Below are 21100 nucleotides of genomic sequence, written 5' to 3'. Positions count from 1 at the left end.
AAAAGACAAGAAAGATACTTTTGAGCAATATAGACAAATTTTAAGCACCCTCTTCCTTCTCTTTAAAAATAACTTATGTGGTGTTTATACTGTTAATTCAGATCACATTAATTAACTTCAGGTCATCATTTTTCTTTTCTGCTTTCCATTATCACTCTTTTTCTTTCAAAAAAACCCCAAATTTTGAAAAGTAATAATTTGACCTACTTGAGTTTAATCTCATCTGATGGTAGTAGTAATTCATTAGAGATGCCCAATTTGGTAAGCGCAGAAAAAACCTGACCCTTCTCAATCCAAGCTGCATCATCTGATCTCTCAATGCCTTTCCACATCACACAAAGCAAAATATCTGTCAGAAGCTGAAGGAGATCTTCTTTGCATCCCTAGTAAAAGCAGACAGACATTTTAAAAGATCACAGTAGTTTTGAAAAGCATCTTATTAATTTTACTTAGAAAGAGCAGATCAATTCCACTTCATAACAAAGATTCACAGCTTATACACTGCTCAAAAAAATAAAGGGAACACAAAAATAAGACATCCTAGATCTGAATGAATGAAATATTCTTATTAAATACTTTGTTCATTACATAGTTGAATGTGCTGACAACAAACTCACACAAAAATTATCAATGGAAATCAAATTTAGCAACCCATGGAGGTCTGGATTTGGAGTTACACTCAAAATTAAAGTGGAAAAAAACACTACAGGCTGATCCAACTTTGATGTAATGTCCTTCAAACAAGTCAAAATGAGGCTCAGTAGTGTGTGTGGCCTCCACGTGCCTGTATGACCTCCCTACAACACCTGGGCATGCTCCTGATGAGGTGGCAGATGATCTCCTGAGGGATCTCCTCCCACACCTGGACTAAAGCATCCCCCAACTCCTGGACAGTCTGTGATGCAATGTGACGTTGGTGGATGGAGCGAGACATGATATCCCAGATGTGCTCAATTGGATTCAGGTCTGGGGAATGGGCGGGCCAGTCCATAGCATCAATGCCTTCGTCTTGCAGGAACTGCTGACACACTCCAGCCACATGAGGTCTAGCATTGTCGTGCATTAGGAGGAACCCAGGGCCAACCACACCAGCATATGGTCTCACAAGGGGTCCGAGGATCTCATCTTGGTACCTAATGGCAGTCAGGCTACCTCTGGCGAGCACATGGAGGGCTGTGCGGCCCCCTAAAGAAATGCCACCCCACACCATTACTGACCCACTGCCAAACTGGTCATGCTGGAGGATGTTGCAGGCAGCAGAACGTTCTCCACGGCGTCTCCAGACCCTGTCACGTCTGTCACATGTGCTCAGTGTGAACCTGCTTTCATCTGTGAAGAGCACAGGGCGCCAGTGGCGAATTTGCCAATCTTGCTGTTCTCTGGCAAATGCCAAACATCCTGCACGGTGTTGGGCTGTAAGCACAACCCCCACCTGTGGACGTCGGGCCCTCATACCATCCTCATGGAGTCTGTTTCTGACCGTTTGAGCAGCCACATGCACATTTGTGGCCCACTGGAGGTCATTTTGCAGGGCTCTGGCAGTGCTCCTCCTGTCCCTCCTTGCACAAAGGCGGAGATAGCAGTCCTGATTCTGGGTTGTTGCCCTCCTACGGTCTCCTCCACGTCTCCTGATGTACTGGCCTGTCTCCTGGTAGCACCTCCATGCTCTGGACACTATGCTGACAGACACAGCAAACCTTCTTGCCACAGCTCACATTGATGTGCATCCTGGATGAGCTGCACTACCTGAGTCACTTGTGTGAGTTGTAGACTCCGTCTCATGCTACCACTAGAGTGAAAGCACCGCCAGCATTCAAAAGTGACCAAACCATCAGCCAGAAAGCATAGGAACTGAGAAGTGGTCTGTGGTCACCACCTGCAGAACCACTCCTTTATTGGGGATGTCTTGCTAACTGCCTATGCTTTCCACCTGTTGTCTATTCCATTTGCACAACAGCATGTGAAATTGATGGTCAATCAGTGTTGCTGCCTAAGTGGACAGTTTGATTTCACAGAAGTGTGATTGACTTGGAGTTACATTGTGTTGTTTAAGTGTTCCCTTTATTTTTTTGAGCAGTGTATTAAAAACTGCTAATATTACAGATTCTAAAATGAAAATAGGCAGCTTTTTTGACTGATGAGCTCCAGAAAACTATACAATCATATCTTACACTGTTTTTTAAAAGACAGAAAAGGAAACATATTGAAAGAGGTGGCCTAAAAATAGGTGCAAAAGTGCAAGAAACTTAAAATAAGAAAATAAATAACCCAGAGCAATTTGCATGACAGTTCTAAGATGCATCTCATTCATTCAATTTCTTTCATTCATTCACTCACTTACTCATTCATTCATTCATAATGATTTGTTGAAAAATGTATATGTCACCCATCTTATACAAAGTAACCTTAGATGGCAACTATAAATCAAATATAATTAAAATTAAAAACCATAGTGCTCCAACCAAAGCATTTCTGAAGTATCAGGAGGAAAGAGGATGTACTGTATGGCTCTTCCAAGAGATGCACATCTGGAAACTGGCTAACAATTGTCTGCTTACAATCTCAAGCAATCCAGATGGAGATAACTGCCAGACTTGGGAAAGAAGCAGGAGTATCAATTTTGTATTTATGTACACTGGGGATATCTCACTAAATTCTTACTGATTCATGTTATTTTTTTAAAAAATCAGTACAAACCAGCAAGGGTATATTTTAGCCATGTACCTCATGAATTTCAAATAAGGAAAGATCAGCAGCAAATACCAGGTCCTCTGCAGCATTTGGTTCCTTGTCAAGCTGTCCAGAAAATGTCTTTGTATTCTCTATGGGAGAAGGGGTGCTGGGCAGACTATCAGCCATCTGGCTCCCACTGTCACCCAATTCATAAGAGTCAACACTTGAGAGGTCTAAGCTTAAATGTAGATTCTTCTGCCACAAGTCTTCCTGGTCCTCAGGCCTAAAGGGCATCTCCCTCACAGATGTATCCTCCAGCACTGTCACAGATTTGCCATCTTCTAAACTCCACTGATCACAAGAACCATTGACAGATGCAAAACTAGCACCATCTTCCCCATCAGCCTTGGAAGTACGACCCTGCTGATGGTCTTTGGCAGAAGCACGCTTATCATCTCCTTTAGTAGAGTCGCTTTTAGTGTCCCTCACACCATTCCTGACATCAGCATGCTCTTTCAGGAACAGTCGAGTCAGCGTCTCCTGCCACCCAAGTTGCTGAGAAATCTGTTGCGCTGAATCTTGTTGGGAATGTAGGATTTGCAAAAGCTACCAAAAAACATAGATTCAAAGGCAATACATTGTAAAAGTTTTGTGTGCTTTAGATTTATTTTTGTTTCCTGAATGAAATACAATAAAATAACTTTCTCAGTTTCTTATAACCTACTTATTATTCTTTCTGTTAAACGCTTATAAACTAATACTAACAATAGCCAGAGAAGTGTTAAATGAACATTGCAAGTACTAAGCTAAATAAAACCATCTTTAGAAAAGTCCCATTTAGATGAATAGGGCATGGATTGTTATTAACATTATATCAGTTTGGCTAGGGCTCTTTACAGAACTTTTTCCCATATTCCCAGAACCATGCTTTCTATAGCTTCTTAAGAAAAATAACTCCAGAAATTAAGAAAAGCACAATAAAAGGAAGATGAAAGCTAGCATCTGGGATTGCCTGGTGAGGGTGAAGGGAGCAGCAAATGCTACTAGTAGGAAGAGCAAAACCATAATATGTTTTCCACTAAGTTGCTATTCCTCCCTGAGAGAGAGGGGGGAAGGGGAGAGGGAGGGAGAGAGGGAAGAATAGAGGAAGAACAGACTCTGGTTGCTAGTATGGCTTTTTCTCCAGCAACCAAAGCAGAAATGCCCCTGGAAGCACAGAGTCCCATGGCCAGATGGGAGGGTGAGGTTCTGCAGCAGGATAATTAAAGTTACCATCCTCCTTCTCCAGCTGAATCAGAATGCTGACATAAGACTGAGATGGAGGCTGCTTTATGAGGATATGTCCTTAGGCAAATGATTAGGGGAACGATCTGGTGCTTAGGTCAGAGAAGCATGAAGAAGAGGTCCAATTATAGGATCCATCCCATAATTATTTAAGTCCTAAACAATGTCCACATTTGTCTTTTCAAAAGTAGTAAATTTAATTTCAGTATATATTACTCTATACTGGACGCACAGACATCATAAAAATGAAAGCACTGAATGCCAAAGATATATAACCCACAGAGCACTACTGAAAAATGCTCATCTTAGACTATCTTTATTGTGCTCTGAAAAATAGATGAAGAGAACCAGATATTGTCAGCCCTATGGAAAAACCAACTGCACAGGAGAACTAAAACTACATTTTATTGACAGAAGCTCTGGTAACAAAATCTTGCATGCCAAATTGCACTTTTCCTACCATCCCTCTTATATCCTAGTGAATCAGAGATTCAGTCTGAACCAGTCTACCTCAATATTAGCTTGTTTCCCAGGATTTAAGGACTGTTTCAGCCCTCTTTGTTTAAATAACAATGGTTCTTACCGATTTCCTCAAAGCCATCTCCCTCTCTTCAGATACAGTATAAAGGTAGGATTAGCATTCAAAAATGCAGATCTTACTGCAAGAACTATGAAAACTGTTAAGAAAGAAAGCCAGTGACTGCCAAGGCCTGGCCTGATTCTGGACAGGAAGAAGAGTTTCCATCTATTCCATGTTCTGATAATAGGTTTGCAGATTGTCTTCTGACTTTGGTGGTACTAGCTGTCTCACTAACCATTAGATTGGTTAATTTCAATTGGTTAATTTCAATTGCCAATTTCAATTGGCAAATTTCTCTCAGGGTGCACTATCAGCAGGAATATTATTGAAGATAGACATATTATTACAGAGAAATGATACACTTGCATCTTATCCTCTGCAGCTACCTCTATAAGAGCAATGGTCTGAAGAGTTCACCAAGTATTTAAGAAATCCTAACATCCACAATTATTTTCCAGACTATTAATAGGCTGACCACTATTTAATATTAATGTGCCTCCCCACAAAGACACTAACCTTTCGACAGGCAGCCACTCTTACGTTTAGATCTGCTCGATGAGCCAAGTGCACCACAGCTAAAAAGTCCTTGCAATTCACAAATGGATCTGTAGAGTACAGAAACTTATTACAACAATAAAGAAATTCATTTCTATCAAAATGCCATAAAAGTACAAAAATATGGCTATCAATATATGTTTGCTATTTTGCTAGCTAGCCATATTTCTGCTATTTGCACATTTTACAGCATGTTATGCTGGACATATGCTATGTGGAAAAGCTAATAAGCATTTGAGTACCAGCATGCAGAACTTGGTTGAAAAGGTTCTTCATAAGAGAAGTGCTAAGTGGAGATTCATTCAGGAGCAGACCCAATCCAGAATAGCCAACTTCTCTGAGTTTCATACGTTGTTTGCTCCGTTCATAAACTTTAGTGCATTTAAGCATTTGCTCTGCAATCTGCAACACATACACACAAAAAACATGAACTTCTCAGCCAGGGACAAACTGAAAATTCTGCAAACAGGACCTCAGTGGAAAAGCAGAATTCAAATAGACTTTTCATAGAAAAAACAACTCTATTCTTTAACTTTTTATTATTATTTGCCTGTTGATTTCTGGAAGTTACATCACCCAGCACAAAATAATAGTTTCCATAGTTATAGCCCAAAAGATGCCCATCATTATGACAAATGGTGTCTACATAGGAAAAGGAATTTGCAAATTACAAAGCTGGACTAGATTTGTGTGTGATTTTGCCAGAAAGTGAGATGAAGAAATACAAATCTCATAAGGAAGTCAGATTAAGCTTTCTTTCCTGACCTCATGGACCTCAGCTACTTAAGATATATTGGCATCTCTCTATACTCTATCCACCTTCTAAATATCTCCCAGAAGAAAAAGTATTTGTCAATTCCCTAAACTTAATACAAGCTAATTTGAAAGAGGAGTTATGCCTTGTTTCTTCTTCCAAAAAATCCATGCTTCATATAAAAATGCACAACCTTGCTAATACCTTCAATCACTTTAGGAGAGATGTAAAACAAAATTACCTTGAACACAAGTTCTTGTAGTCTATCAGAATACCTCTGATTCAGTAGAAGAGCATAAAGGATGTCTGCATTTCCTGGTTCAAAAAGCAATAAGAAAAGCTGATCTCGGGTTGGGCAGGTGTTAAGCAGGCTGAAGAGCATATCCAGAATCCCAAAGAGCTTGGGGGCGGGGGGGAGAAAAAAGGCACACACAGATCATTAGAATGCAAGTCATTCTTGACATTCAATATCATTAAAAAAACATTAGTCACCAGTGGCTTATCTGAAATATGGTATGTTTAAAAATGCAAACAGAAACAACACCTGTTACTGTAAGAGTTGCCTCAGTTATTCAGACACAGGTCATTTTTTCAGCTTATTAAGAATGTAGCTGAACTTTGAACCTCAACTATATAGATACTTATAGCAGAGATAAAGAGATCTGTAAGAACAGGAGGTAGAGAAATACATGGCTGTTCAAATAATTTTTAAAAAGCACAATGAAAAAATGATGGTTAAACATTTGGGGAACCTCACATAGCCTTCCCAACAATGTTTTCCATGAACATTTTTATTCTGTTCTAATCTATTACATTATTATCTGGAAAGGTTTATCAGAGCAGCTTTTAAATCAACCAATCAATTAAAAAAAAAGACCTCTCCTTAGGCTTACAGATTAAAAACTGCAGCATAAAAGAAAGAGTTGGAGAAAAGGGGACATACATACGCGCGCACACACAAACAAATACACAAACCAACTTATTATTGCAAGTTTCTACCAACCACCTGGCATATAAAAAATGGGCTACTGAAATCTTATTTGATTTCCACAAAATACACATTACGCAACCTTCAAGAAAATGACTATAATACACCCAGAAAACTGAGTATATCCAGTTTTCATGAAATCTATCCTGATGTTGATACAGGACAGATTTCAACTTTTTTGCTGAGAGTTTCTGATATTTGACCAGGGGTGGGATTCAGCCAGTTCGGGCAAATGTTAAATTTATGTCTGGTTCACCAAACCAGCAGTTGAACCAACTGGTTGGCCCCACCCACCCCGCTCCACCCCTCCCAGGAGTCTCCACACAGCCCATTTTGGATGCAGGTAAGTACAGGGTCTGTGCAGAGGCTCTTTGAGAAGGTGAAAAACAGTCCTCCTGAAAGTTCCCAGAAACCAGTGCAGCTCATGCAACAGACATGGAACCTGGGTAAACCTAGGGGCACCCATCATTATACACCCCACTGCATTGTTTACCCCACTGAAAGTTATAGCTTCCAGGTGGTTTTCAAGGGCAGACTCATGGACAGCACAGAGTCACTTAGAATGTGATCGATGGTTCCAAAATTTGACAAATAAATAAATGCAAATGGGAAATGACCAAGGCATGAGTGGTTGTGATCAAGGCCTCCTTGTCCAGGAAGAGGTACAATTGGCATACCAGACAAATCTGTGCAAACACTGCACTCTCATCATGTTATGTGGTAAATAAAAAGAAATCCCTGTGCAATGGAGAGAGGAAATTGATGGAGCTTGGTTGCTCTGTGAAATACATGTGCCTTCAATGACTGTAACATCAAAAGCCAGCTTCTGTGAAGAAATATGTATACCAACCACGAACTTGCGAATATACAGTAACAATAAACCTTGGTTCAAAGCTAAACTTAAGCAACTACGTCGCTCCAAAGAGGAAGCCTACAGAAAAGGTGACAGAATGTTGTACAATCAGGCCAGAAATGTATTATTAACAAGGGAGATCAGAGCAGCAAAAAGAAGCTACTCTAAAAAGTTAAGTAATCAGTTCTCAACAAATGAACCAACAAACATATGGAAAACTCCTAAAAATATCACCTGCTACGGCAAACCTCCTTCCCAGGCTGAAGGAAATCAACAACTGGCAGATGATCTGAATATGTTCTACTGCAGGTTTGAAAGCAAACTACAGCCACCTATCTCCACAACCCCCATCTCAGACACACCAACAGCCAAACCTCTCACAACTGATCCCAACCCACTGGGTTCACAAGCCTTGGTGATCACAGAAAAATAAGTGCAAGGTCTATTTTACAGATAAAAGCCAGGAAAAGCACCAGGCCCAGACAAGATAATTCCCTCTTGCTTAAAAGTCTGTGCTGACCAATTGGCCCCCATCTTTACCTGAATCTTCAATAATCACTAGAGATGTGCTATGTTCCTTCTTGCTTCAAACGCTCTACTATCATTCATTCCTTCCTTCCTTCCTTCCTTCCTTCCTTCCCTTCCTTCCTTCCGTTCTGAACCAACCTGGTTCCAAGAGAGCAAACACAAGACAAAGGCAGCAGCCCCGGAAGAAGGCGGAGCCTCGTCGCTGCGACACAGCTGTAATCTCGGGGCTCTGAGATTGCAGCTGATATCCCCGCTCCTGGTCGGTCCCAACGGACCTAAACCGTCCCGTAGAGACGGTGATAGTAAGGGGCGCGTTCTGTAGATCCCAGGGACATCGCAAGTCCCTGGTTGACCCAGAAGAAGCCCTTTTACCATCGGCGGGGAGGCAGCCATTAAGCTGCTGAAGTTGGGACAGCTCCGGAAGGAAGAGACAAAGAGAAAGTGTATCGGCTGGTGAGGATTCTTTTTTTTTTTTAATTGGGACTTAAGGACACCCTAAAATGAGAAGGAATCTGTAAAATTTTTGACAAAATTTGACTTAGCGGCGATTTTTTCTTTAAGAATGTCAAAATGAGGCTTGGGCTTTTATTTTTACTTTTTTTTTCTCTTCACTGAACTTCTATTGCGATCTAGTTAATCAGACTGTTTTTTTCTTTTATATTTACTTGCTTTTTTCCCCCCTTTTTGACTGTTTATATTATATAAAATAGAGGCTCCCTTTAGTATCTTTTTTAAAAAAAATATACATAAACATATATATATATACTTTTTCTTTTTTTTTAAGGCTTTTTTAGGGGGGAAAGGGGGGAGAGGTTTTTAAGAAATTTTGCAACACTGCCAACTAGAGGCTTGAAAATATTTTATTTGAAGTTGAGAGCTGGGAAAAGAAATTCTTTTCAAGGCTACTGGAAGTGATAAGATAGAGGGAAGAGCGCTGGAGGATGTTTATACAGGTGCTCTTTGGGACTTCTATTATCAATTGAATATTTGAAGCTTGGCTTTGAAATTTGTGGAGAAGCCAAATAAAAGCCTTGGATAAATAAAAGGCAGTGTGTGCTTTCTTTTTTTATTTTTTATTAAGTGGTTTATCCCTCCCCTCTAACCCCACAATATTTTGTAATATTGGTATACTTATTTTTTATTTTACCTTATTTTTTTATTTTTTTTTAAAGGAGAAGCCTCAGAATATTTGCTTTTCGTTTTTATTTTTTTTTACTGGGATATTTGCCTCTTTATCTCTACTTTAGACTTGTTTTTACGGCTATTTTCCATTTTTTGAGGTCTTTTAATTGGATTAAGGTGAGAAGAACCTGAAGAACTCCTTTTTTTTTGCTTATTACTTTTTAATATTGTTGGGCTTTATTTTGTCTTTTTTTCTCTTTATTTTTAATTTTTACTTTTGAATTATAATTGAGTATTTCACAGCTGGATTAAGGTCTTGAAGAACCTGAAGAATTTCTCTTTTCTAATTTTGGGCTTTTTACTTTTTTACTTTTTATTGGGTTTTTTTTCTACTTGGTGTTTTCTTTTTTCCTAATTGGATTACAATTGGCTACCTTATTAATTGGATTAAAAGAGCTGGAAGACCTTGAGCCACGGAATGAGTAAGAGTAATAAATACCTCTGGGCATTTCAACTTCTGCTCCTGTCTCCCCATCAACTGGAGGACGACTTTCAATAATGGCGAAGCAAGATAAAGCACAAGTGGATTTAATGACGGTTATGCAAGGAATACAAGACCTAAAAATGAGTATGGAACAAAGAATGGAGAGTATTGAACAAAGTATGGAACAAAGAATGGAGAGTATTGACCAAAGAATTGGGAAGATTGATGAAAAATTTGAAAATGTTCAACAGATGATGGGGAAACATGATGAGAGAATCCAAAAAATAGAAGAGAAAGATAAGCAAAGAGATGACATAATTGGAAATATTGATAGCAGATTAACAACGGTTGAACAAGAAAAAAGTGGGATGTTGAAGTGGGAGATGGACAGGTCAGAATTTTACCTTAGATTTCAAAATATTGAGGAAGAAAAAGGACAGAATTTGGCTGCTGTAATGATTGAAATCTTGGCTGGAGCCTTGGAAATAACAGAGGAAAAGATGATGGATGGGGTAGATGAGATATATCGAGTCTTCACAAGGTATGCGATGAGGAACCAACTACCAAGAGAGGTCCATGTCAGATTCACCAAAAAAACTATTAAAACTCAAATATTACAAGTGGCAAGAGAGAAGGTGTTGAAATACAAAGACAAAGAGATTGTGGTTTTAAAACAAGTACCCAGAAAAGTGAGAGAGATTAGAAGAGAATATCGATTTTTGACCAAAATACTATTGAAAAAAGAGGTGAATTATAGATGGCTGATTCCAGAAGGATTAATGTTTACATGGCAAGAACAGAGACATAGAATTGATTCAATTGAGAAAGCAGAAACATTCTACAAGGAATTTTTTCGAAAGAAGAGAAATGGAAATAGAAAAAGAGAACATTTTAACTGAATTTGAAGAGGACCAAATGGGAACGGGAAAAGAAGAAGGCGCAATAGGTGGACAAGTGGAGACCAAAGAACAACGTGAAGTAAGATCCACGAGAGCTGTTAGACCTAAGTATAAAGCATAACCATGGAGGAAAAAAAACTGATTTCCATGAATATAAATGGACTGAATTCAGCTACCAAAAGAAGAAAAACTTTTTGCAAATTAGAGAAGCTAAAATTTGATATAATTTGTCTACAAGAAGTTCACATTAAAAAACAACATGAACAATTACTGGCACGATCAAAATTAGGGAAAATATTTACTTCTCTGACTCACTGTAAGAAAAGAGTGGTTTTGTATATTAGAGAAACCATTCCAGCAAAACTGATTTATACTGATGAAGACGGAAGAGTATTAATGGTTGAAATAGTGGATAATAATACAAAAACGCTCTTGGTTGCAATTTATGCCCCGAATGATAAACAAGAAGAATTCTATAAAAACTTACACATGAAAATAATTGGACTGGACTATGTTAATATACTTATGATGGGAGATTTCAATGGAATTGTAGACAATAAACTGGACTATACAGCAAAAGCAACACGACAAAATAGGAAGACTCTCCCTAAATCCTTTTTTTAAAATGACAGATGAATTAAACTTAAAAGATATATGGAGAGAAAGAAATGCTAAAATTCAACAATATACTTTTTATTCCAATAGACATTTATCATGGTCCAGAATAGATATGATTTGGACATCAACAGAATTATTATCTAATATTCAAGAAATAAATATTGAAACAAGTACGTGGGCAGACCACAATCCAATGACAATTAAATGGAAAGGACAAAAAAGAAGATCTAGATGGACATTAAACAATACTATTTTAAAAGAAAAAAACTTTACACAATGGATGGAAAAAGAATTGGCCTTCTTCTTTAATGAAAATAAAAAGAAGATACTTCAATACAGAATGTTTGGGATACAATGAAGGCATATGCAAGAGGATTAATAATAGACTATATAAAGAAAAAGAACATTAGGAAGAGGCAAATGATTAAAGCTCTAGAAGATGACCATAAAAAACTAGAAAAAGAATTACAGAAAACGCCACAGAAAAAAGATGTTAAACTCAGAATGGATATAATCAAACATAAAATGGATCAAGTAGAGAAAGAAGAACTGGCACAAAAAATTAGAAGTGCTAAACAGAACTATTTTGAAGATGCAAATAGGCCAGGTAGATGGCTAGCATATAAATTGAGAAAAGAGAAAGAATCAAGGAAAATATTACAGTTAATAGACGATCAAGGTCAAATTTGTTATGGTAATAAAGAGAAAAAGGCAATTATTCAAGATTTCTATGGACAACTATATAAACAGGAGGATTTTGATGAGGGAAAAATTAAACAGTATTTACAAATGCTAACCTACCTAAGATATCTGATGAAACTGGGAAAATGTTAGAAAGTGCTATAACAATGACACTTAACAGACAGAACAATGGAAAAGCACCAGGACCAGATGGTCTCCCGGCAGAATTTTATAAAACATTACAAGAATCGTTGAGCACTTCACTGTTAGAAGTCATGAATGAAGTTATGATAAACAAGAAAATACCTAAAACATGGTCAGAAGCTTATATTACACTTATCCCAAAAGAAGGGGTCGACCCATTACAAATTAAGAACTATAGACCTATTTCCTTATTGAATGCAGATTATAAAATCTTTGCTTCAATCTTGGCAGAGAGGCTTAAAAATACTTAAACAACTTTATTCACTCTGATCAGAATGGATTTTTACCAAAGAGACAAATTAAAGACAATATGAGGGTAATCCTGGACACATTGGAATATTATGAGTCGCATCCTGAAAAACAAATGGCTTTGATATTTTTAGATGCGCAAAAGGCATTTGATAACGTGAATTGGAGATTTATGTTATTATTATTGGAACAGATGGGCTTTGCTAGAAAATTTATCCAAGCAATAGAAGCCATATATTATAAGCAAACGGCAAAAGTAATGATAGATGGAGAATTTACAGACTCTATTAATATTAAAAAAGGTACAAGACAAGGATGCCCATTATCTCCTTTGTTATTTATATTGACTTTGGAAGTGCTAAATAGAAATATTAGAGAGGATACAAACATAAAAGGAATGAAAGTTAAAAAGGGGGAATTTAAATTGCAAGCCTTTGCAGATGACTTGGTTTTTATCTTGGAAGATCCTGTAGAGATAGCTTTGAAACTATTGGAAAAGATAGAGATATATGGTGAGATGGCTGGCTTGAAAATAAATAAAGACAAAACAAAGATTTTGACAAAGAACATGCTGTTAAGACAAAGAGAAGAGCTGGCAGACTTATTGAAAATTCAAGTTACGAACAAAGTTAAATATTTGGGGATATATTTGACGTCAAGATGTACTACACTGAAAGATAATAACTATATTAAACTTAAACAGCAGATAGCATCTGATTTGAAAAAATGGGAAAACTTACAATTGTCATTGATAGGCAGAATTTCAACAATTAAGATGAATATTTTACCTAGAATTTTGTATTTATTCCAAACAATACCAATTAGGTTAGGTAAGGATTACTTTGAAGAACTGAATAAAATTGTGCTGAAGTATATATGGCAAGGTAAGAAAGCGAGAATAAAATTAAAACTTTTACAGGATGCTAGAATTAGAGGAGGATTTGGCCTCCCTAATTGGGAGTTGTATTATCAAGCTGCAAACTTAATGTGGGCTAAAGAATGGATAACGTTAAGAAAGACCAGATTGTTGGCATTAGAAGGACATGATTTATTATTGGGTTGGCATGCTTTTTTATGGTATAAGGGAACTAAATCACAGGGTTACTTTAGAAGGCATTATATACGGGAATCGTTATGGTTGAATTGGGAGAAAACTAAGAAACAATGTTATTTGAAAATCCCAGTTTGGTTATCAACTATTGAAGCTTTTTCTTATCCTATAACCTATAAGAAGGAACAAACAGTTAGATATGGGGAATTATTAGATTATTAGATGCAAAACGATGCAAAATTTAGAAGAACAAGGCATAAAGATGAATTGGTTTTCATATGCGCAAATACATTCAAGGTATCTTAAAGATTCTAAAATGGAAGGATTCTATGATAAATTGACTGATTTAGATAGGATTTTGACAGGTACTGATGAAAAAGTGATTAAAAAATTATATAATTATTTGTTGGAAATTAAATTAGAGGAAGAGCAGGTTAAAGAAACAATGATTGCTTGGGGGAAGAATTTTGGATATGGGATTGATTTAGAGAAATGGCAAAAATTGTGGTCTCAAAATTATAAAATGACAATGTCAACAGCATATAAAGAAAATTTGTATAAGATGTTTTACAGGTGGCATTTTCCCCCGACAAGAATAGCAAGAATGTTCAAGAATAAATCTGAAAAGTGCTGGAAATGTCAACAGATACCTGGCTCATATTACCATATGTGGTGGACTTGTGAGGACGCTAGAAAATATTGGACTAGAATTCGCATATGGTTGGAAAAAATGACAAAGAAACATATAGATTTGAAACCAGAGATTTTTTTAATTGGGAATCTTACCTGATACATATAATAAAAACTTAAAGTATTTGATTGTAAATGTATTAACAGCGGCTAGGATTGTATTTGCTAAAAATTGGAAGAATGAGAAAATACCATCAGAAGAAGAAGTTATTAAGAAAATATTGGAATGTGCAGAAATGAGTAGATTGACATTTGAAATTAGAGAACAAGAAGATAAACAATTTTATGAAGTTTGGGATCTTTTTTTATCAATGGTTGGATAATATAATATAATAATAAAATATTTAGAGACCTAGGAAATAATGAATATACATTTTTTGGGGGGGGGTTTGATAATACTTTTATAATATTTTATTAAGATAGACTTGGTATGATTTTATGATTCGTTAGAAAATAAATTAACTAAACTATAGTTATCTCGCTTAAGTATGAATTAGTTAAATTATAGTCAAATGATTGTTTAATAATGATATTAGGATATATAATTGTTGATTGATAATGAGTTATTATGTAATATAATTATTATAATGACTATGAAATGGATGCACAAAAAGGAGTGGTAAACCAACCGATACACTGTCTGTAAATTTATGAAGGATGATGATGTTTTTATGTTATGTTTTATGTGTTTTTTGGTTTGTTGTTAAAATCAATAAAAATTTTACTTAAAAAAAAAAAAGACAAAGGCAGCAGCCCCCACCTTTTAAAGTTTAATCTGCGAATTCTGTTTCTTCACAGATAAAAGGCTGCTTCCAATTAATTAGTTCCAACAAGAAAGAGCCTTGCCAAGTTGTTTATCAAGGCTGCCAAAAACCCAGAGATAAGAACTAGTTTACAAGAGTTTGCAAATACTAACTATGATGTCCATGAGGCTGAGCTTCAGAGCATCTTTGCCTTCTGCAAAGAACGCTTATTCAAACCTGGCTTTTATCCTCTTGAGGGAGGGGCCATTACTTTGCAGCCTTACTCCCAAGTTACCTGTGCTTCTGTAACTGCTCTCTCCTACGATCAATCCTGCGCGCATGCGCACTTGGCACAGGCTCCTCGGGAACCTCCTCATCACTGCTGCCAGTCCCCACAATCTCTGAAGGCAGCAGTCCACTCCCTAATGGTCCTGGCCCCTCATCTGATTCCTCGTTCTCCTCCACTGTCCGCACCTGCTGCCGGCTAACCACAACACCGTCCTTCCTTCTGGCTATCCCCTTATTTGCTACATCTGTTTTATCGATGGTACTGGCTCCTTCCATTGTTATGGACAATTATAGCAAAAGACGGAAGAAGAGGTGAAGAGCACAGACATAGTAAATTACCTGCCTTCCATTGAGGACCTGTATACTGCACGAGTCAAAAAGAGGGCTGTGAAAATATTTACAGACCCCCTCACATCCCAGACATAAACTGTTTCAGCTCCTACCCTCAAAACGACGCTATAGAGCACTGCACACCAGAACAACTAGACACAAGGGCAGTTTTTTCCTGAATGCCATCACTCTGCTAAACAAATAATTCCCTCAACACTGCGCAACTATTTACTAAGTCTGCATTACTATTACTATTAATCTTCTCATCACTCCTATCACCCATCCGCTCCCACTTGTGACTATACGATTGTAACTTTGTTGCTTGTATCCTTATATTTATATTGACTGATTCCTAGTATGATTTGATTGTTTATTTGTACCCTATGACTATATTAAGTGTTGTACCTTATGATTCTTGACGAATGTATCTTTTCTTTTTATGTACACTGAGAGCATATGCACCAAGACAAATTCCTTGTGTGTCTAATCACACTTGGCCAATAAAGAATCCTTCCTTCCTTCCTTCCTTCCTTCCTTCCTTCCTTCCTTCCTTCCTTCCTTCCTTCCTTCCTTCCCTGCTATCCCCTTATTTGTTACATCTGTTTTATCGATGGTGGTGGCTTTTTCCATTGTTATGGACAATTATAGCAAAAGACGGAAGAAGAGGTGAAGAGCACAGACATAGTAAATTACCTGCTCCTCATCACATGTGGCTGCTATGTATCCCATTACGCTCTGGACTTCCATGTGTGTCCCACCTTTGGTCAAGAAGTATTTGATTAGACCATACAGAGATGTCCTGATTGTCCTAAGATCATCTGGAAGCAAGTCACTGTCCCTGGAGTGGTTTCTAACAGAAACAAGAATTGCTAATTAAAACATAACAATCAGTTGTAATGTACTTCTTTTCACAAGACATTCTCTCTTGTTCCTTAAGTACCTGTGTCTGTTACACTGATGTTGTCAGGGCAGAATTTCAAGATCGATTTCCAGCCTGACAGCAAAATGAATAAATACATAGATTTCGAATGTAAGAGTTTTAAAAGACATAAAAAAAATAAATAGGAGAAAGTAATCTTTTATAAAGCCCTTGCTTAGATGTATTTTACTTTTTCGATTTAAACATATTTTTAATATGAATGCTATAGTATGATTTTACACTGAACATTTGTTTATCGTCAGCATTTGGAGGGAGGTTGTTTGTTTTATTTTCAAAATAAAATAAAATTTAACAAAACAAAAATTCCTAAATGGGATACTCTTCCAAGAAAAGATTATTATGAAAGTTTATGTAAACTGGTTCATACTAAGCCATGAACTTGGTGGAAGAATTTAGGCCAGTGCTGCCCTGGCTGCACCTACCTCACAGGTTTATTGCTCCTTGAAGAAACACTAGATGTCAATGTTTTCTTAACTGGGCATTGTTTGGGACACATGACAAGATTTAACATATGCCAGGATATATAATCAGTTGAGGGGGGGCATTCATAAGGGTTAAGCTACAATGCAGTTTGCATAGTTTCAGCCTAGTATGCTGTGTGTACCTTGTAAGGTGTTTTTAAGCCATGGTTTATGCAATTGAACCTATAATTGTGGTTTATTCAATAAACTACAGTTAAAACCACAATGAAGTAAATCAGCTTAGTGCAATGTGTGAATTCAATATAGGACATTCCAGTACATCCATCCTATATCCAATTACAACTGATAGAAGAAGGCAACTGCTGTAATGTTACAGACACTTGCCAGCTGCAGTTCCCAGATGAGAGCAGCAAGCATCAACTACTATTTTCAACTCTATTTATATTAGAATTTCAATTTTAAACAGAAGCAAAAAATTCTGGACACTTAACTGGATACACCCTTAGACAATTTGGAATTGGTATACATGCATGTCCCCCATATAAAATCATATTTTACATCCATTATGAAACTGATAATAAGGAAATAGAAAAAAAATTAGACTCCTCCCTAAAAGAGTACAAGCACCCTTTGCAATTTTCTTTGGAAAAGTCTCATAGATATAATTGACAGTGTTCCTTGCAAGGATGCAAAAATAGCTGCTGCTCATAATATGCAACTATTATAGCAGCAATGGTATTTTTCAAAAATTCAAAGACTTTTCAGCATGTAAAATAAAGAGCTGGACTTTGAAAAGCAAAGCCCAAGTCAAAAAAGGAACACAAGATTCCATACCCATAATAAATTCTCAAAGTATCCAACAAAAACTGCACACCATATTTTTTCCGGAAGAGCCTTCTGCTATCTTTGATAATTGTGGAAAGGTATTGGATATGGCCTAAAAAAGAAATCAGAAGTCCTTATTAGAACAGAGCTACACCTGTAAATTGTATGGATCACTGATTAGACACAGATAGTGTTTTAGGACTATCTTAATTTAGGACTGCTTGTTTAACAACCATGCACAGTTATAATGTGCTAAAAAAGCAACATATGACCAGTCCTCGCACTTATGATAATCAAAATGCCCCCATGGTCATGTGACTAAAATTTGGGCACTTGGCAACCAACATGTATTTGCAACAGTTGCAGCACTTCAGGGTCACATAATCACCATTTGTGACCTCCCCAGGGGACTTCCAACAAGCAAAGTCAATGAAGATAGCTGGAGTTGCTTCACAACCATTTGCTTAAGAACCACAGAAATTTGCTTAATGACTGTGGCAAAAGAAGGACATAAAATTGGGCATGACTCAGATATAAACACATTGCTTAGCAACCCAAGTTCTAATCCCAAATGTGGTTATTAAATCAAGAACTACCTGTATGTGATCTATCTATAGCCCATATTGATAGAGTACCAGGATTGTATTTATCCCAACTGACCTCAGCCAAACCTCCTATTCCAGTGGTGGCTAACCTTTTTGTGCTCCTGTGCCAAAAATTGTGCGCGCGCTTGCGCTCACTCGCTCACATGCCAGTCCCCAGAAGGCAATGCATCCCCTACCATGCCCCCTGTGCATGCGCACGCAATCCCCCCCCCTTACCTGCACTGTGCCTCCCAGCTGATTTTCAGCCGGTTTGAGGCCTTTTTCAGCCTCCCAGGCTTGAGGAAAGCCTCTGCAGCCTGAAAAATAGGCCTGTTCCGTCACTTGCAGAATGGGCTTATTTTTCAGGCTGCAGAGGCTTTCCTCAAGCTTGGGAGGCCGAAAAAGGCCTCAAACCGGCCAAAAATCAGCTGGGAAACATGCGCATGCACAGTGAGGTAAGTTTGCCTGTGGCTTGCATGTCAGCACAAATGGCTGTGTGGCATGCGTGCCATAGGTTCGCCATCACGGTCCTATACAGTATCCCAATTTCCTAATCCTTTTCCAGGATCCACAAACATTGTCTTATAAGCAATATGATCTCAATCAGTTCAAAGCTGTATAATCCCAGAACCCATTTTTCAACTTCACATAGGTTCCAGCAAAGCAAAGTGAAAGCTGGTTAGAGCAACACTCTAAACCATGGTTTAAAGTAAGTACAGCTAAGAGCCTAAAAGCATGAATTGCGTTCATAGAGTATGACATCTTTTAGAAGCATTTATCTGCTTTTATTTTCTTCCTATTTCTTGCCCCCGAAAGCCTGATCTAAATCCAGAAAAGCCCTTTTCATTCCATAAAATCCAGTGGGAGATGGCTTAGATTCTACTACTTTACTCTTTGTTCAAGAAAAGGAAAAAGAAATACTCAAAGGTTAAATGAAATGTAGGTTCCTTTATACAGCTCCAGTAGCAATAGGGTGAAATAAAAAGTCTTCCCTTCATCCCGTTTTCATTGAATTCAATGTGCAACATGCCAGCCTAATTATATTAATTTAGAACTAGGCAGGGGCCATTGCAATCAAGCATTTTATGTTTTGATGTCCACTTTAAGAGTATCTTTCCATTTACTACTATAACTCTCCTGTTTATCTGTTTGTAACTTTCAATTAGCCAAAAAGTACATCATTGCACAAAAGGTTTTGAATAAATTATCTCAAATTGGCCAACTTAAAGAATGCATACAATACTCATTACTCCTCTGTAATTGAAATTTCAAGTATCTTCATCTCAGTTGTACTGGCAAAGTTGTAGCCACTACACTGTCACAATATTCATCTGATTGTAAATTCTGATACTCCCTGCCAGTTTCCCACAAGCAAAATCAATGGGGAAGCCGGCAGGAAATCAGAAGCCACTCTCACTGCTTTTTTTACCCACCTATGCTCATTTTTGTTTGTTTGTTTGTTTGTTTAAGTAAGAAAATACTTCTGAAAATGACCCAATGGATTATGGGTTGTCTTGTAAAACTATATTCCTTTTGATTTCAATTGTACGATGTTATTGTTGTGTTTCCTTGAGTGCTTATATAATCAATAAACAGGTTACAACATTAAGTAAAATCATAACTGTTACAACAGTAACAAGCTCACCAATTCGGAATGGGAAGTCCCCACGGTTCCATATGCTGAAGTCAAAAAGTAGGTGCTGATGCATTTGCTGCAAAAGCTGTACATTTTTTTCCACAGAGACCTGTTCTATCAATAACTGGACTGCCATTAGTACATTCACATCCATGAATCTGCTGGGCACCTAAAAAAAAGGAGGGACTATATTGTTTATTAAGAAAAAAACCAAACAGAGTGATTTCTATATTTCAAACAGTAGGTTGTTGTCAAATATTTTTTTAAAGTCACTTTTTTGTTTGCTTGTTCATTTGTGAGAAAAGTCTGCCAAGTTTTCAGCAGTAATGTTTGTAGTAGTTGTCCTCCCCCAGCAAAGGAAGAAATGCTCTTCCTGACAACCACCCACCTTCCCCCGCTGGCCTTCAAGCATCAGTCTAACAATATTATGCACAAACTGAGTGAGAGTAAAGTAAGCAAAAAGAGATTATCATCCTGACTGGAGAACAAAAAAGCAGCCCAAAACTATGTATGTTCTGTAGATTTATTTGTAACACAATGAAGAATAGGCAAATTATCCAAATACGATATTTGGAAGATCCATCCAATATAGCCTGAAACAAAATACTTCATTGCCTTTTTTCTCTGAGCATTTTTGTTATTCCTAAAACAAAAGGCCTGCGTTTTAGGGAGATGAAGCTTAGGAAGATGAGCCTCTAAAAGTATTCCAAATTTCAGATCAAAATTTGCCAAAAAATGGTAATTTAAAGCAATTATTATTTTCCAATCTCACAGATACAAAATTCAGTTCGATATTCAAACAAAAGCTCACAATATACAATATCCAAAATATTTTGTAGCTTTGGATACCTTTTGCAAAAGGACTCCTAATGTTGCAATTCCATGAGTGTGAATAAAATTATCTTGGTTGATTGGATGCCTTTGAATAAAATGCTTTATCATCAAGATGAAGGTTGCAATGATATTCTTCTCCAAACGAGCCTCTGTAAAAATGGAATGCAGACTTTAGTTCAAGGGCAAAAAAGTAGAACTATCACATAATGAAAAAAGATATTAAAAGCAGGGAATGCATCTCTATTTGGTCCACTGCTCCCTTTGCAATAACGGAAAAAGCTAATT

At 37.3% G+C, this 21100-nt stretch overlaps 1 protein-coding gene and 1 long non-coding RNA gene across 9 annotated transcripts in view; one reads left to right on the top strand and one right to left on the bottom strand.

The window, feature by feature from the left end:
* LOC148133098 (uncharacterized) overlaps nucleotides 1-21100 on the top strand; it is a 704593-nt gene that overhangs the window by 65132 nt on the left and 618361 nt on the right. The window lies entirely within an intron of this gene.
* The window catches only part of NBEAL1 (neurobeachin like 1), a 146837-nt gene that overhangs the window by 61454 nt on the left and 64283 nt on the right, over nucleotides 1-21100 (bottom strand). For all 8 annotated transcript variants that reach the window (XM_087949723.1, XM_087949755.1, XM_087949760.1 and 5 more), the window contains 9 exons: nucleotides 20831-20964; nucleotides 19991-20150; nucleotides 17771-17873; nucleotides 16268-16424; nucleotides 6088-6246; nucleotides 5335-5494; nucleotides 5054-5142; nucleotides 2725-3279; nucleotides 208-383 (listed from right to left, as the gene is read on the bottom strand). In XM_087949723.1, the coding sequence (XP_087805849.1) occupies nucleotides 208-383; nucleotides 2725-3279; nucleotides 5054-5142; nucleotides 5335-5494; nucleotides 6088-6246; nucleotides 16268-16424; nucleotides 17771-17873; nucleotides 19991-20150; nucleotides 20831-20964 (1693 nt within the window). The remainder of the gene's footprint in view (nucleotides 1-207; nucleotides 384-2724; nucleotides 3280-5053; nucleotides 5143-5334; nucleotides 5495-6087; nucleotides 6247-16267; nucleotides 16425-17770; nucleotides 17874-19990; nucleotides 20151-20830; nucleotides 20965-21100) is intronic.

This window comes from Notechis scutatus, chromosome 1 (assembly GCF_049901735.1).
Source record: "Notechis scutatus isolate UNSWTSFEM ecotype Mainland chromosome 1, rNotScu1.2, whole genome shotgun sequence".
Lineage (NCBI taxonomy): Eukaryota > Metazoa > Chordata > Lepidosauria > Squamata > Elapidae > Notechis > Notechis scutatus.
Note: the sequence above shows the minus strand (reverse complement) of the source record. Positions and strands in the feature narration are given on the sequence as shown.